Source organism: Convolutriloba macropyga, chromosome 1, assembly GCF_964194025.1.
Source record: "Convolutriloba macropyga chromosome 1, txConMacr16.3, whole genome shotgun sequence".
In the NCBI taxonomy this organism is placed as follows: domain Eukaryota; kingdom Metazoa; phylum Xenacoelomorpha; order Acoela; family Convolutidae; genus Convolutriloba; species Convolutriloba macropyga.
The window spans coordinates 67,015,704-67,030,611 of record NC_134468.1 but is presented as its reverse complement, the minus strand read 5'-3'; the positions used below and the strand labels follow the sequence as shown (position 1 = coordinate 67,030,611).

The following is a 14,908-nucleotide window of genomic DNA, read 5'->3' as shown; positions in this document are numbered from 1 at the left end:
TCCCTCGTTTTGGACGAGTGACTGATCTGGCAGAAAAGATTGTAAAAATTGTTTGTCGATTATTGGTGGGCAGGATTGTGAAAGCTAAACAGGGCACTTACCACTTTAATAAATTAAACAATTTTTCTAATTATTTTGCTCGCAATTTCTCTATGTTGTTTATTTTTCCTCAGTCAAATTTTGGTTGGGGGATTGATTTACAAGAATGCAATTAACATTTTCTCAAATTAATCGTTCAAAAATTGCAATTAGCGTTTGCTGAGGTGTTTTTAGAGAATTCAACTTTACGGTTTTGTCCATCATCTCCTTTCCCTTTTTATGAACCCGTATTTTTGGGTTGTCTGTCATTTGTTCGTATTTTGTTGCAAACTATCTGTATATTAGGTTTCTTTACGAATAGCTTTTCTGGAGTTGCCACTAATGTTTTATTATCGGGTTGTGTATCAGTTTTTGTCAAAATACTTTTCTCATATTTTCCTGTTTCAAAATGATTAATATAATTATGTGAAATGCGAGAGATTGCTAACTGACATAAGTATAAAGCTTAATAGTTTTGAGTTTAGAAACTGAATTAAGTATAGTCTAAGAATCTAACTGAAACTACACCAAAATTGGGGACACCAAAATTGGACAATTTTGACACTGGAAAAATTTTGCTCAATATCTATCTCTTTCTGTTTCAGTCCGAATGTGCATCAGGCGCGTCAACGGCGGCTATTTTCCGGCAATTTGCCAGTTATGTTTTTTAAACCTGTAATTAGGTTTTCAATGAAATAAGATTTGGAAGGTGGCTGTTCGCAACCCAATGCTGAAGTAGATTGTAACCCAACCCAATTGCTATTCCGCCAATTGGTATTCTTTAAGAGCCCATAATGTGTTCCATCAGCAAAATCGACTTGAATATCAGCTATTTTCAATTTTTTTTAATTGTTTTGCAATTTGGTACGACTTTATGTAATCTGTTCCGTGTTTGTTTTTTCAATGTCGTGTGTTCTTTTCTTGACTTTTTGACATGAAGTGTTTTCCTTTTCAAAAAATTCTCTTAGCTCGGTTTTGACCGCTGTTCACCTGTTCGAAACCAGAAATACGATTTTTATGTTAATAATTAAATTGGTTTCTAGCGGGAATTGCTTGTGATGGAATGGAAGTTTGCTCAGAATTGCATTTTAATCAAATTTTGAGTTTAGATCTCACTGTCGATAAATTAGGTTTTTAAGTTCATTTTACAGCGCTTTTAAGAAAAGACTACTGAATAAAAATAGTTAAGCACATTGGCTGTATTATTAAAGTTAGCAATTGCTCTCAAACGACGTTTGTAGCGATTATTTTCGTCCTGTCGGACTTTTATTTGCAATTTTTTGCTTGACCAATTTTTCGTCTAACCCCTTTGCATTTTCGTCCTCAAAAACGGGATAAACAGGTAGCGCCCAACGGGCATTAAGTGCACTAAATAGAGTATTAATGCCCCCCACCCACATCAGCCCCCTCTTTTTTCACTCCCATCGTTCAGGCCGTAAGGGCCCCGTGCAACCAAAAACCGCCCTCCCATCGTTGCCCCCACCCCCTGTTGCACCCCCCCCCACCGTTGCCCCCCCCACTCGCTGTTGCCCCCACACACATCATCATCCCGCTCCCCGCTGCGCGCACCTCACGGCCCTTCAATTAAGCTAAAGCTAGCCTCACTATACCGTGGCTAGCTACTTACAAAGCCAACCGGTCGTTGAGAGCACTTCGCCTGACTTTAGCTGGTATGTTTTTATTAAATTTAACGTTTCCAAAATATGCTAGTGTTCTCCGCATACTAAATACTGGATCCATTGAGATTTGCGGCACCTGCTGTGATACATTTTTGGAAGTTTTTCCCCCTTCTTTCGTGTCTAGATTTTGATCACGAGTGACTTGCCTCACTCAAGAAAATGACTTTTGCGTTTTGAGAACTTGTTTGTTTCGGCTCAAATTGAACCAGCCATATGAATTAATCGGTAAAAGTTGTTTCATTCAATTCAAAATTTGTTGAATTGAATGAAACCCTATTCCGGTTATGTTTTAAATTTGTGTTAGTTGAATTCGGAAATGCTTGTTTCAAAATTATGCATGCTTGCATTTTCCTTATAGATCTCTGACCCTAGGACCTCTAGTTTCAGTTGTAGGAGCTCTGAATTGCTATCATCTAGATTATGGAAGGAGAATCGTTGGCCCAGTCACACCATTTTTGAGCTTGTCGTGTTCGTCAGTCCCACTTTTTTGAGTGACGTCGCTTTTGTTTGGCGTTAACAAAATAATGTGCTTACTATATTGCCAATTCCCCAGTAAATTTCCATTAAGATCTAATGAACAGTATACCATGGTTATATTTATAAATATTTTGCATTCTTCCTCTCTGACTGTATGCTTCTGGCTTTAACACTTCTGTTGTTTCAATGAGGTCAATGCTGGAATAATCTTGCAGTTTAAAATTTTTTTGTGGTGTGACTTGCAGAGATTTTGTTGCTTTCGCGACAGAAATAGTGGCTTTTGTTACCAATGACTTTTTTGTTCACCTAAAATTTGGTCGGTATTAGTCTGTTTCTGCTCATTGATATTGTAATCTTCGGAATCATTTTATCTTGCATTTTTTTTAATGTGGCTTGGTTTTGTTTCGGAAATTCTGATATTTCAAATTTTTGGTTGATTAGAATTCAATAAAAAGTGAAAATGGCAGGTTATCTTGGATCACAGTGAAGCACTAAAATGAGCTAAAGAGCGAACAGTAAATTTTTATACCTAAATTATAATCATTTTTGGTTGTTCATTTTTTTTTGGTTCTAGTCCACAATTTGACTTTGTTAATCGTTTCTTCTCTTGACTTAATGAAACAGCCATATGAATTATTCGGTAAAAGTTGTTTCATTCAATTAAAAAGTTGTTTCAATTCTATTCTTTAACTGTTTCTGTACGTATTTTACGGCACGTATGTCTATTTTGCACCTATTCCGGCTATGTTTTAAATTTGTGTTAGTTTTGTTCGGAAAGGCTCGTTTCAAAATTATGCATGCTTGAATTTCCTTATTAGGTCTGTGACTCTAGGACCTCTAGTTTTAGGTCTAGGAGCTCTGAATTGCTAACATCTAGATTATGGAAGGAGAATCGGTGGCCCAGTCACACCGTTTTCGATTTTAACACTTTAACACTTCTGTTGTTTCAATGAGGTCATTGATGGAATGACTTGCGATTTAGTTTTTTAATGGTGTGACTTGCAGAGATTTGTTGCTTTCGCGACCGAAATATTGGCTTGTTTTAACAATCATCTTTTCTTTTCCCCTTAAATTTGGTCTGTATCAGTCTGTTTCTGCTCATTCATATTGTAATCTACGGAATCATTTTGTCTTGCATCTTTTTTGGATGTGGCTTGGTTGTTTTGTTTCGGAAATTCTGATATTCCAAATATTTCAATCTTTTTGGTTGATTGGGATTCAATAAAAAGTCAAAATGGGGGTATCTTGGGTCACACTGAAGCTGTAAATTGAGCTAAAGGGGCGAACAGTAAATTTTTAAACCTGAAGTGTTGTGATTTTTGGTTCTTGAATTATTTTTTTTAATCTGGTCCCCAATTTGACTTCTTTTTTAACAGTTTTTCTTTTGACTTAATGAATGTTCAGATGCGCATTCTTTTATGATGCATAATTGCAATTACTTGAGCTGTTATTGATTTTTTGATTTCTGCCCTCATTGATAACAGGTTTTATCAGATTTACAATAGCCACCTTTGTCCAAGCAAACGGCTATTATTCTATTATTTAGGTGACCTCATTTTTCTGTTTTTATTTCAATTTACTTTTTTTCGTTTTTCATTAGTCATAAATTTCACGTTTGTTTTTGACATACCTCACTCATTGTTTCATTCATTCAACAAAATTACCTAGATGTTTTCCAGATGAAATGGAAAATCAAGCGAATCGGGATAAAGTGATGGAGCCGAGTCATTAAGACTCAATATATAAAGGCTTGGTTCATTAACACAAGAAAAAAGAATTTATTTCTGTAGAAATTTTGTTAATTTACAAAGGAGTCAAACGACCGGGAGAGGGACAAAGCTCCTCAACACCCTGCTGCTATTTTTATTTCGAACGCTGTTCCGAAAAACGCTCTACTGGAGCAGAAACAGCATTACGATTTAATAAACAGAATATTGCGATATTTTATAACAAACACTGTTTTTTTATTTTATCGTGATTCCCCGGAGGGATTTTCCAGTGAATTTTTATACAAATATGGCAAAATCTTGAAAACCATCGGGATCTGCGTATATTTAAGCACTGCAGTAGTTTTTTTTCCAGGGTTGACATTTTCCGGTCTCTAATTCTAGTGACTAAATCTTGGTTATTCACAATATAAGAGTCCTTAATTTTCTAAGTTACCCTTATCAAACTTCCTTAGAGTTGGTTGCTGACTGGTAATTCTATTGGGCATTTTGTACTCCAACGGAGAGGTTGATTTCAAAATGATAAACGAATCGCAATGTACTGCGGACCACGGGTTACGTTTCGACAAGTAGAAAAAAAACAAAGGTATCAAAAATGAACAATGGATGTCGAAAAAGGAGATGAAAAACGGATAAGCCCCTATAGATGCGCGGTATTTGAACTTCGTTCTAATTAGCAGTAATTTGTGGAGCTAATGCTTACTGTTTTTTCTGATGGTCTCTGAATCATCTCATTCAGAAACAGGAGTCTTTAATATTGGCGACCCTTCGGCTGTTTAATGGCTATCCGTCGACAATCTATTTTCTGTGGTGTCAAATTTTTCTACTCTTGTCCTTTTTGTGTTTAAGTGCTAAGTAGAATTATTTGGAGCTTACAGCTTCGTTCCTGCGTATAATTTGATAGTACAGTGCTGTTTTTGAAGACACCAACACCAAGAACCGTCGTGAAAGTTTAGTGATTTTTGCTAAATAGTGTCTTGTGATTGTTTTTGTTAATACCTGCATCTGCTTGTATCCTATATGTCAAGCTACAATTCTCATAGATGAAAAGAATTCTGTTCTTCGTCTCGGGCATTTGTGATGAGAAACATTAATTTTCAATAGTTTTACACGAAAAGTAACAGTTTATATTTTTTCTGTAAGTTTGAAATTATTTATAGCTGCGAAGCTGTAAGCTGAGCGAAGCTATATTGCGGTGCTCTTGGTTTTTTTTGTTTCGTCGTCTGACGCTCTTTTTTCGTTTTACATTTGTTCACACAGCAAAGCTGAAAAAGTCAAATTTTTATAGCTGCGAAGCTGTAAGCTGAGTGAAGCTATATTGCGGTGCTCTTGGTTTTTTACGACTCGAAGAGGAGTATTGGTTTCTTAAGGTTTTTTTTACCGGAAGTACTATTCGTTCAGACGCTGTTTTGACCTAAAAGCGAAAGTGAGAAAAATTGCCGTGTGAACTAATTTTTTCTGAGCGAGAGAAGTTTTTTTGATCATGCGCTGCGTTTAGTGAATGACTTTTTGACTTTGAAAAGTAGGTTTTGACTGAATGGCACATATAGATAACCGTTTTTAGCCGTTTTTTCGTCTAAGTGGCCCATTTTTTTGCTTGTAATTTGGTTTTTTGTGTAGAAATGATTTTTATTCGATGCTATATTGAAATGTAAACCTTAATAGCACTGTGTTTTGCAGAGCCTAAAAAGGCGTTTCAAGTTCAAAATTGGCATAAATTTCTTGATTTTTTAATTAATTTTTGGCTTTTTTCCTATTATTTTCTTCATTTTTGGATCTTTTAGCCGTCTTTTTGTCAAAAATCAGTCAGTATGACAACTTTTCGTTGACAATTCATATACTCGATGCCTCTTTTTACCTCGATGTAATTTTGTTTTATAAAATTGTACATATGTTAATTCAATTTTGGTAGTTTTTTTCCTATTTTTCTCAGTTTTTTGTCTGTATTTTGGTTTTAATTACTAGAAATATTCTTTTTGTGCAACATGAGGGGCTTTAATTTCGTTTCATTTGAATCGTCATTAATTTTTAGCGTTAAATTTCTGAAAATTAGTTAAATTTTTTATATAAATGCAGTCCTATAAATTTTTTGACCTTTTTTTTGCAAAATGTTTCAATGTTTCGTATGTTTGATTTCTGCTTGTTCTTTTTTTTTATCTGTTCATGAGGATAGTTTTTTGTCTCGGATGTATGGTTGTATTTTCTATGTCTCGAATGCTGAAAAATGAATTGGTGTTAGTTTTACTTGTTTTTTTAAATTTGATTTTTAAACTTTCAAAACTTTTAAACTTTGATTTGAACTTTCAAAAATCAAGAATTAGTCTTTGTTACGGTGTTCCTTACATTGTGTCCATATTTTTCACATTCTAGCTTGTATCATCCTAGCTCTGTCGTAGCACCTACATTTATACTGGTTTTATTGATTTTTTCAGTTATTAACAAATTGAATGATTTCGGCTTTTTCTTAGATTTTCGTCATTTCTTTGGGTTGCAATTGATTTCGTTCAACATAAGGCAGTACTAAGAGTTTACTAGAAAGCCTTTTCCAGAATTTACATATCACTTTTTATTGTATTTTTTTCCGACCTTGGTATTGTTCTTAAACATTTTTTTGCCTTTAAATATTACTCGGTTGCTTTTCTATGATTGTTTTAATTTTTGAATTAGTTTGAAATCATGTTGTCTAGCTTATATACAAGAAAAAAGTATATGTTGTTTTTGTCTTAATTGCAGTGATGAGAAATCTAACTGTAGTAGTTTTCTGATTCTTAACTTTGAGCATTATTTTTTGAAAAATTTAGTTTAGTTTCTAAGTTATTATTATCTGCCGTTTGCTTTAGCGATCTTTTTGAGATTAGAATCATGAATTATTTGAGGGCAGTTAATAGACCTGTCGGCTTTTTGAGACTATCAGTGTTTTGACTATCCTAATTATTTTGCACTTATCCTTACCAAACGTTTTCAATAATAAATATTTTTGCGGCATTTTGTTTCTCTTGGTGACAGTGGTTTAAATTTCACCAATTTTTAGATCAAACCGTGGGGGGGGGGGGGTGGTTAACGAGTTTATGGTTTATTAAAAAAGGTAATGATTTCAGCTGCAATTAGGGTTTTTGTCAAGTTTTTACGCTTCGAGTCGCTTCCGGATTTCTTCCGACTATGTTTTTTTTTTCGTCGGCTGACGCTCTTTTTTCGTTTTACATTTGTTCACGCAGCAAAGCTGAAAAAATCAAATTTTCTGAATCACTTCTTCCTCTCACTAACGGCATTTGCGCGCGTGACGTCATTTCTCACTCGCTTTAGAAGAAGTTTTTAGGTTATTTGCGTGATTACATTTTGATCATACGTGACTTACTTCACTCAATAAAATGACTTTTGCACTTTAAAACTTAAGTTTAGTTTGAATTTGTTTATGGTCAAAGGAACTCATTTATGTAGTAAAGGTCCCTAATCAGAGGCTTCTGTGGAATCAACAAGCTTTATTAATTTATCGCTGTTTTAACAAGCTTTATTAATTTATCGCTGAATGTGTTTTACCTAGTTTTTTGAGCGGCGTCGATTTTTTTCCAGTTTAGGTCTGTATCTGTTTCTATCTCTGTTATATGGCACGCAGGTCTATTCATTGGCAGCTATTCTCGCAATCTGCTGGCTACGTTTTTTAATAGCCGCACAGCGATAGCTGGGGCTATTATTGGCCTTCTCTTGGTTTTTTTTATTTCGTCGTCATGATTTTTGTTACGACCATATGACGTCACAGCCGCTTTTTGTTCATTCGTTCATGCAACTTCAACTGATTTGCATGCGTGACGTCATTTTTCGCTCTTAGTGGAGCGAGTTTTTTTGTTCATTCGGGTGATTAAATTTTTGGTCACACTTGACTTACCTCACTCTCAAAAATGACTTCCTCACTTTGAAATTGACTTTTGTTTACTTTAATTCAAAGAGATAAGGTCAAATGGGTGTGTGTCACTCCAAATGAAAGTTATTTGAGATCAGCTAATAGAGGCAGCAATAACTTATACAGATTTTTAATCAAAATATAACAGATCAGCCTTCAATGAAAAGACGAATTTTTTTGGTCTGCCTTTTTTATTTTTTTTTAGACTGCCGATCTACAAATCTATTGCGGCTATTTTCTGGTAATCTGCCAGCTATGTTTTATCTTTTTGCCTCGTAATGTTCAGTTGATTTGTTTTTCAGTATTTGTGTTTTTTAAGATCTGTTTGCAATATTTTCTATTCATTTTTTTCGCGAGTTAATACCCGTATTGTTCTTGTGTCATTCCCTTATGGCAATCTCACGTAATTTTGCTGTGTTTTTCTTTCAACTGCTTAAAAATTGAAACACTTATATTAACCTTCCCCATCTTTTCAGCCGGATATTATAGCGGCCTTAATTTTTTATGACTGAAACCTTGAATCCTCAATATTTAGAACGTTTTTGTTGCTCTCGGACGAAGGTTTAGGCAAGTATTGTAAGCCTGTGTCTTTATGCAAAATTTATGCCTGACTGTTTGAGCACTTTCGTTCTATAACATTCTTCGCTTTCAAGTGACGTTTTTATGCTTGACTTTTTTTGCGCGGTGTCAATTGCTCCCATTCCAAAATAATGTTTGCTGCTAAATTAAAAGTGAGCGATTGAGAATCGGATACGTTATAGCTGAGTGGTTAAGATGTCAGACTGCAGCCTTGGAGATCGGTATTTTGAACCTCTGTTTTTTTGCAGCCACAAAAATTATAAGCTACAATCTCTAAATTGAATTGCGCTCTGCCTGTGGTTCGAAAACAATTCGTCCGACGTTATTCGGTTCATTATAGCTGTGAGCTGAATGGAGCTGCATTGCATTGTTTGTGTGGTTTTTAACAATTCAAATGACTCGAGTTGTATAGGGGTGCTGTCTTTTTTTAAGATCTGTTTGCGTATTTTCATGATTTTGAGATTTAAAATTATGGTGATGGTTTTGGTCACGTCCAAAAAAGGAAGTGGAGCGAAAAAAAGGAGTGAATCTCCTCTGCTCTAATTTTGAAGTACAGTCCGAGAAAAAGAAGTACGGTGTTTGAAAAAAATTCGATGTTTATTTTTTGTTCGCATGTGGCATTTTGACATCGATTTTTTCTGTTTTTTCGATTATCTGATTATTTTTCTGACTGGGTTTCACAATCCATTCATAGCCCATTCTAGGTCTAGTTTTTTTGTTTAGTCAATGAAAATTTTTAAATTTTTGTCAGGATTTGTACTGCTATGTTTTCTACTTGTCGAATACAAATTTGTTTCGCTTTAGCGTAAGTCTTAGCTTGTTCCACATTTTGTGTAAAAATTTTTTGACTTCTCCAGGTTAAATTGATGCTTTGCTCAAAGCGCTTTTAAGCTGCAGTCGCTCAACAACGCAATTTAAAATAATCAGAGTCAATACCGAAAAACGAAATCAAAATTGGAAACGGTATAAACCTATAAAGACCAATTTTAGATGCCCGCTTTAGATGCCCCTAAGTTTTAGTTAACATCTCTAATGCTTTTTGAAGTTGATACTAGCATCTGTATTCTTTCATTTTGAAACAGGAGTATTTCTAACTACAAAATGAAATAGAAAATTTCGCACTTTAAAATGGTTTTTGTACAACCTTTTATTCCCCTTTTTCTGTTCTTTCTGACCTAAATGCTAGTTTACAAAAAATTAGTATTGAATTTTGACCGAGTTTCTTGCTCTTTTTGTTTTCTGGTCACTTAGTATCCGCAATGATAGGTCTCTTACAGTCATTAATGGCAGTAGTCTTTTAGTTTCATTAATGGTAAGTCTCATAGGCTCATAGAGTGAATCCAATTCATGTTCCCAGTTTATGAGCTACCGTTTTAGCTTTAGAAATGCTTGTTTTCAAAAACTGTTAATGAGCTTTTGACTTTTGTTTTTTTTGTCTGCTTACTTAGTCTCCGTAATGGCATATCTCTTAAGCTTCCTTTTGAGGCATTATTTGTTTTCGTGAGTAATTAGTGTTTTTTAAGCTAGTTTTGCTCATTGTTTTTTTTTTTACTTTCTTTTTTATCTTTTCTTTTAATCTCGATAAAAACAGGTCCCATCGGTCTTCCAGTAATTATTATGAAGGACGTTAGATGAAGTTTTATCTATTTTCTGGTAATCTGTCAGCTATGTAATTAATTATGAGTTAACCCAGAGCATTGTTATATTTATTAGGCGTCTTAATCAACAATTTCCTTAACTCTAATGCTGCTTGAATTGAACAATGTAACTTCTTAGATACAATACTAGGAATGATACTTCTAAAGCAATGCTAGCCACTTTGGTATTAAATTTTTCACCTGAAACATAGTCAATATTTTGCTTACTGATATTCATCGAAGAAGTCGTTTTTTCCCTGCTATCTGCATGTTACTATAAATGTATCTGCTACTATAAATTGCACTTGTTGTTTGTTTCAGAACTACTCCCAGATGAAGGCGATTGATTTGGAGGACCTGGCTTTCAGTCAGGGCAGTCACCTCATGTCAAACAAGAAGTGTCACTTACCAGAGGGATCTTTCCGAAAACAGAAGAAAGGTATGAATGACTGCATGAGCACTGTATGTTCAATAGAGTTAATGCTCAATCGTTTAACTCTGTTGAAACATATAGCGATTATTGACAGTAACAACTTTGCTCATTTACAATAACTACTTTCAAATGTAAAGGGCAGTTTACATCTAAAATGTAAATGATTGTTTTAAAAATGTAAACTGGTAAAATTTGGATCTTTTCTGTTGGTACGACAGGGGTAAGGGATCATAAATGCGCTATAACCTTTCACGTATATGATGGTAGTTATAACGACGCTGGGAGTTACAAGTGAGACGCACGACATTTTTCATGACAGATGTTTGATCATGTTGTCATTTTGGTATCAAGTTTTTATTTCGAGTTTGAGCATCAGGTTAATAAGCAGAAAAGTATCGTTGTTTTGTTAATGAGGCTCTTTCCTTTTATGAACCTTTTCTCACTCATTAAAATGATATTTGGAGTGAAAACCGTTTTAGGGTACGAAGAGGTCCACGTGCCTGCGCTGAGGCCAAAACCTTTCAAAGAGGGCGAAAAATTGGTGGACATCCAAGACCTGCCTGCATACGCACAGCCTGCATTCAAAGGATTTTCTCACCTTAATCGAATTCAGTCCAAAGTGCAGAAATCTGCGTTGGAGAGTGACGAAAACATGCTTATATGTGCACCTACGGTAAATTAAATTTTCAACTTTTATTTTTCATTGATCGGTAGCTACTATTGAAACTAACTCGAAGCCGAGTGCATGTATAAAAAATTTGATCATGAATACTTTTTTAAATTGTTCAAATCTTATTAATAGTCGCCCTCATCTTCTCAGCCGGCTATTATAGCGCTCTTACAATCCAAGAATTGGATTGTATTGGTGCTCTGTCGTTTTACAATTCAAAGAATTTGAATTGTATTGGGGCGCTGTGTTTTTACGACTCGAAGAGGAGTATTGGAGAAGTCCTTTTTTTTAATCAATTTTATTGGAGTGAATTTTGAAGCGGGAAATGAAACACGTGAAAAAATTTGGAGTGATTTTGTTGCTGAACAAAATGAGGAGTGGAGCGAAAAGAGAGTGGTTTTTTGTTCATATCGCTGTTTTCTAGAGAGCGAGAAATTGAAGTGTGAAAAAAATTCTTTAAGCGAGCGAAATTTTTTGTTCACGTGCGGCATTTTAAAACAGTTTTTTCTCAATTTTTTTTGGTTAAGAGGTTTGGTTATGATTTGCTTTTAACTTTAGGCTGGGTTTGGTAGTGGTTTGAAGGTTTCTGAAATTTTATATGAATTTTATGCTAATTCGGATGTTTTTCATGTAATTTGCTGATTTTTGGGCTAATTTTTACGATTTTTTTTTACTTTTGTTTTGTTTTACTGCCTCAAATGGGTATTGAAGTTACCCCTGTTACTCGAGCAGTTTTTAGTTAACACGTGGTTACAGTTTTGTGGTTAAGAATCATTTTTTTGTTGAGAAAAATGACAAAAAAATGGCGAAAATTGGAACTATTTTTCTTAATTTTTTGCAGTTTTTCGTTTTTTTCTTTTTTTAGCTAAGTTTTTTTTGCCTTTTATGACTTGCCTATTGTTTTGCGAGCATCTGGATACCCTATTGGCTGAAGGGATTTTTTCTTTGGATTTATATGTTTTTTGAAATATTAAAAAAAATTAGTAACTTTTTCCAGTTTTTCAGTGAAAGTTGTTTTTAAGATCTTTTTTTTCATAATTTAGCCTAAAGTTTCAAAATTCACATAATTGGTTTTTTAAGCACTAGTTGTTTTGATGAAATTATTTTGGCAGAGATAGTTTTTTCGGGATCTCAATTTATAACAAAATTTGATCAGATTTTTTATCATAATTTAACAGATTTGATTTTATTGTTTTTACTTTTTTTTCATGACTTTGTTTCAAGATAATCATAAATTAGTGAAGGCACGTTTTGTATGATGAGTAGTTGGATGGCCTTTAAATGGATTTTATCTTCGAGTCGTTTCCGGAATTCTTCCGGCTTTTTAAGATGTGTACACACATTTTTCAATGACTGATCTTTCAAAACGGGATACACAGGTAAAGCCTAGCGGGCATTAAGTTTCATTAGAGGGCCAAAGTAGACGTTAGTAGTCCTTCAAGCGTTTAGAGTGTCGCAGCTGCTGATGGCCTCAATTCAAGGTTAAAAGGTCATTTTTAGGAGTTTTTGGCCTCAAAATGGTGCAATTTTTCATGTTTTTTGTGATTGTTTTTACAGTTTTTTGTATGATTAGTCTTAGGCTAAGTTTTTAAAAGTTGATGAAGGCCTTTTGCGAGACAAAATTACTTGTTATGACCTTTTTATCAGCTGTATGTTTTAGTACTACAAATACAAACACGTAAAATGATACTAACTTTTGCAATTTTTTTCAAGTTTTTTAAAAATTTTTTAATTTTAGAGTTATCTAGCTTCAGGGGCAAGGAAATCTCATTTATGGTTTGATAATAGAGAACTGAATAATATCTAGTGGCAATGGATTGGTTTTCAACATTTTAATTTCACGAATTTTAGCATTTTTTTGGATAAAATCTGCAATTTTTTTTAAATGTTTCTTTGTTTTTTTTTGTCAATTTTTGATTTCTTTCCATTCTCAAAAGCCAAAAAAAAACTTATTCCAGGGTCTGCTAAAAGGTTACTGCATGATTTTTCATTTCATTTGAATTTATTTTATACTTAACTTTTCGGATTTTAGAAATTTTATGATAAAATTGGCAATTTTTAAGGTTTTTCATAACATTTGTCTTTTATTCAGTTTTTCTTGCCTCAGTAGCCAAGTAACCTCATCCAGGGTTTGATAGTGTGTTATTAAATAGTTACTAAGGGGCAATTGAATGGTTTTCAGCATTTTAATAGAACGAATTTTATTTTTTTGAAATTTGAATCTTTTAAAAATTATTGCCTATCGATCTTCGCTGAGTTTTCTAACGCTTTGAATTGGATTACTGGATAGCCTCTAGAGACATAGAAACGATTCTGAAGATATTAATATCATGATTTTTAGCAACATTTCTTCAGAATTTGCCATTCATTTTTTAAAAAATATTTCGGTCTCTTTCGAGTTAATCGATCTTCAAGGGCAATGAAATTTCTTTCAGGTCTTGCAGATAAAACACTGGGCGGTTTTCAGAAACAAAATTTGGTTTCGAACATATTTTTGGAATAGGTATATTTAAAGGGATCAAATTTTGTCTTTGGAGTAAAGGCTTCAAGAGTTTTAGCAATGATTATTTTTTGTTTAGTTTGTTTGATTGTTTTAGTTTCACAATTTTTTGAGATATTTTTGTTTGCGTTTTGCCTGGAATTTTTCAATTAATCTGCTAGTCAGGTGGAGTACTTCTAAGGTTTTCATTCATTTCCTTGAATTGCATTTCAGGACTTGTCCTGTTATGTTTGTTTATTTTTGTAAGATGTTTTCACACCTTTTTTCATGACTTGAGCTTTCAAAACGGGATAAACATGTAAAGCTCAGCGGGCATCAAGTTTCATTAGAGGCCCTTAGCCGCGTTTAGTAGTTCATCAAGTACTTAGAGTGGTGAAGCTACTGGGAAGGCCGTAATTCAATGTTAACTGGTCATTTTCAGAAGTTTTTGAGCCCAAATTGTTGCAGTTTTTTCTTCTCTTTTTCGGATTTTTTGTTGGACCAGTCTGAAATTGAGGTTTGTAAAAGTTGTAAAGGTCTTTTGCAAGACGTAATTACTTTTTATGGCCATTTTAAGAGCAATATGTATTGCTACACCAAACATAAATACGGTAATTTATTCTTATTTTGAAAATTTTTGCAAATTTTTTGAATATTGTTTCAGCTCTTGGTGTCACAATAATAGGTTATTTTATAGTTTCTAGTGGTAATGGAATGGTTTTCAACTTCACGAATTTTACCAATTTTTTTGATAAAGCTGGCAGTTTGTTCCGATTTTCTGACATTATTTGTCCTTATTCAAGTTTTCCAGCTCCAGGGGGCAAGAAATCTCGTCTAGGATTTGCTAATAGTTTACTGCGAAATTTTTATTGGCCATGGCAATAGCCAATTTTTTTCAAATTTTTGAAAATTGTTGTCAATTTTTAGGTTTCTCTAACCTGAACAGCCAAAAAATTTCCTTCAGGTTTTGATAATAGGTTACTTCATAGTTTCTAGTGTAGTGGTAACGGGGAATGTGTTTCAAGATTTTAATATTACAAATTTAAGCGATTTTCAAATTGTAATTTTTTCTTTGACTTCCTGAAATTTTAGTCTTGTTCCTCAGTGGCCACGGGTTTGCTGCTAGTAATTTTGCTAGTATGTTATTGCAGAGTTTCTAGTGGCAGCAAAATTGTTTTCTGTTTTTTTAGATTGCAAATAGAAATAATTTTTTAAATAAAGCTTGCAGTTTAAATTTTTTTGTTTTCAAAT

The 14,908-nt window shown here is 33.8% G+C and overlaps 1 protein-coding gene across 1 annotated transcript in view; it reads left to right on the top strand.

Moving 5' to 3' along the window:
* The window catches only part of LOC142341807 (U5 small nuclear ribonucleoprotein 200 kDa helicase-like), a 252,374-nt gene that overhangs the window by 46,400 nt on the left and 191,066 nt on the right, over positions 1 to 14,908 (top strand). Inside the window, exons 9-10 of the mRNA XM_075393052.1 lie at positions 10,397 to 10,514; positions 10,988 to 11,181. Coding sequence (XP_075249167.1) covers positions 10,397 to 10,514; positions 10,988 to 11,181 — 312 coding nt within the window. The remainder of the gene's footprint in view (positions 1 to 10,396; positions 10,515 to 10,987; positions 11,182 to 14,908) is intronic.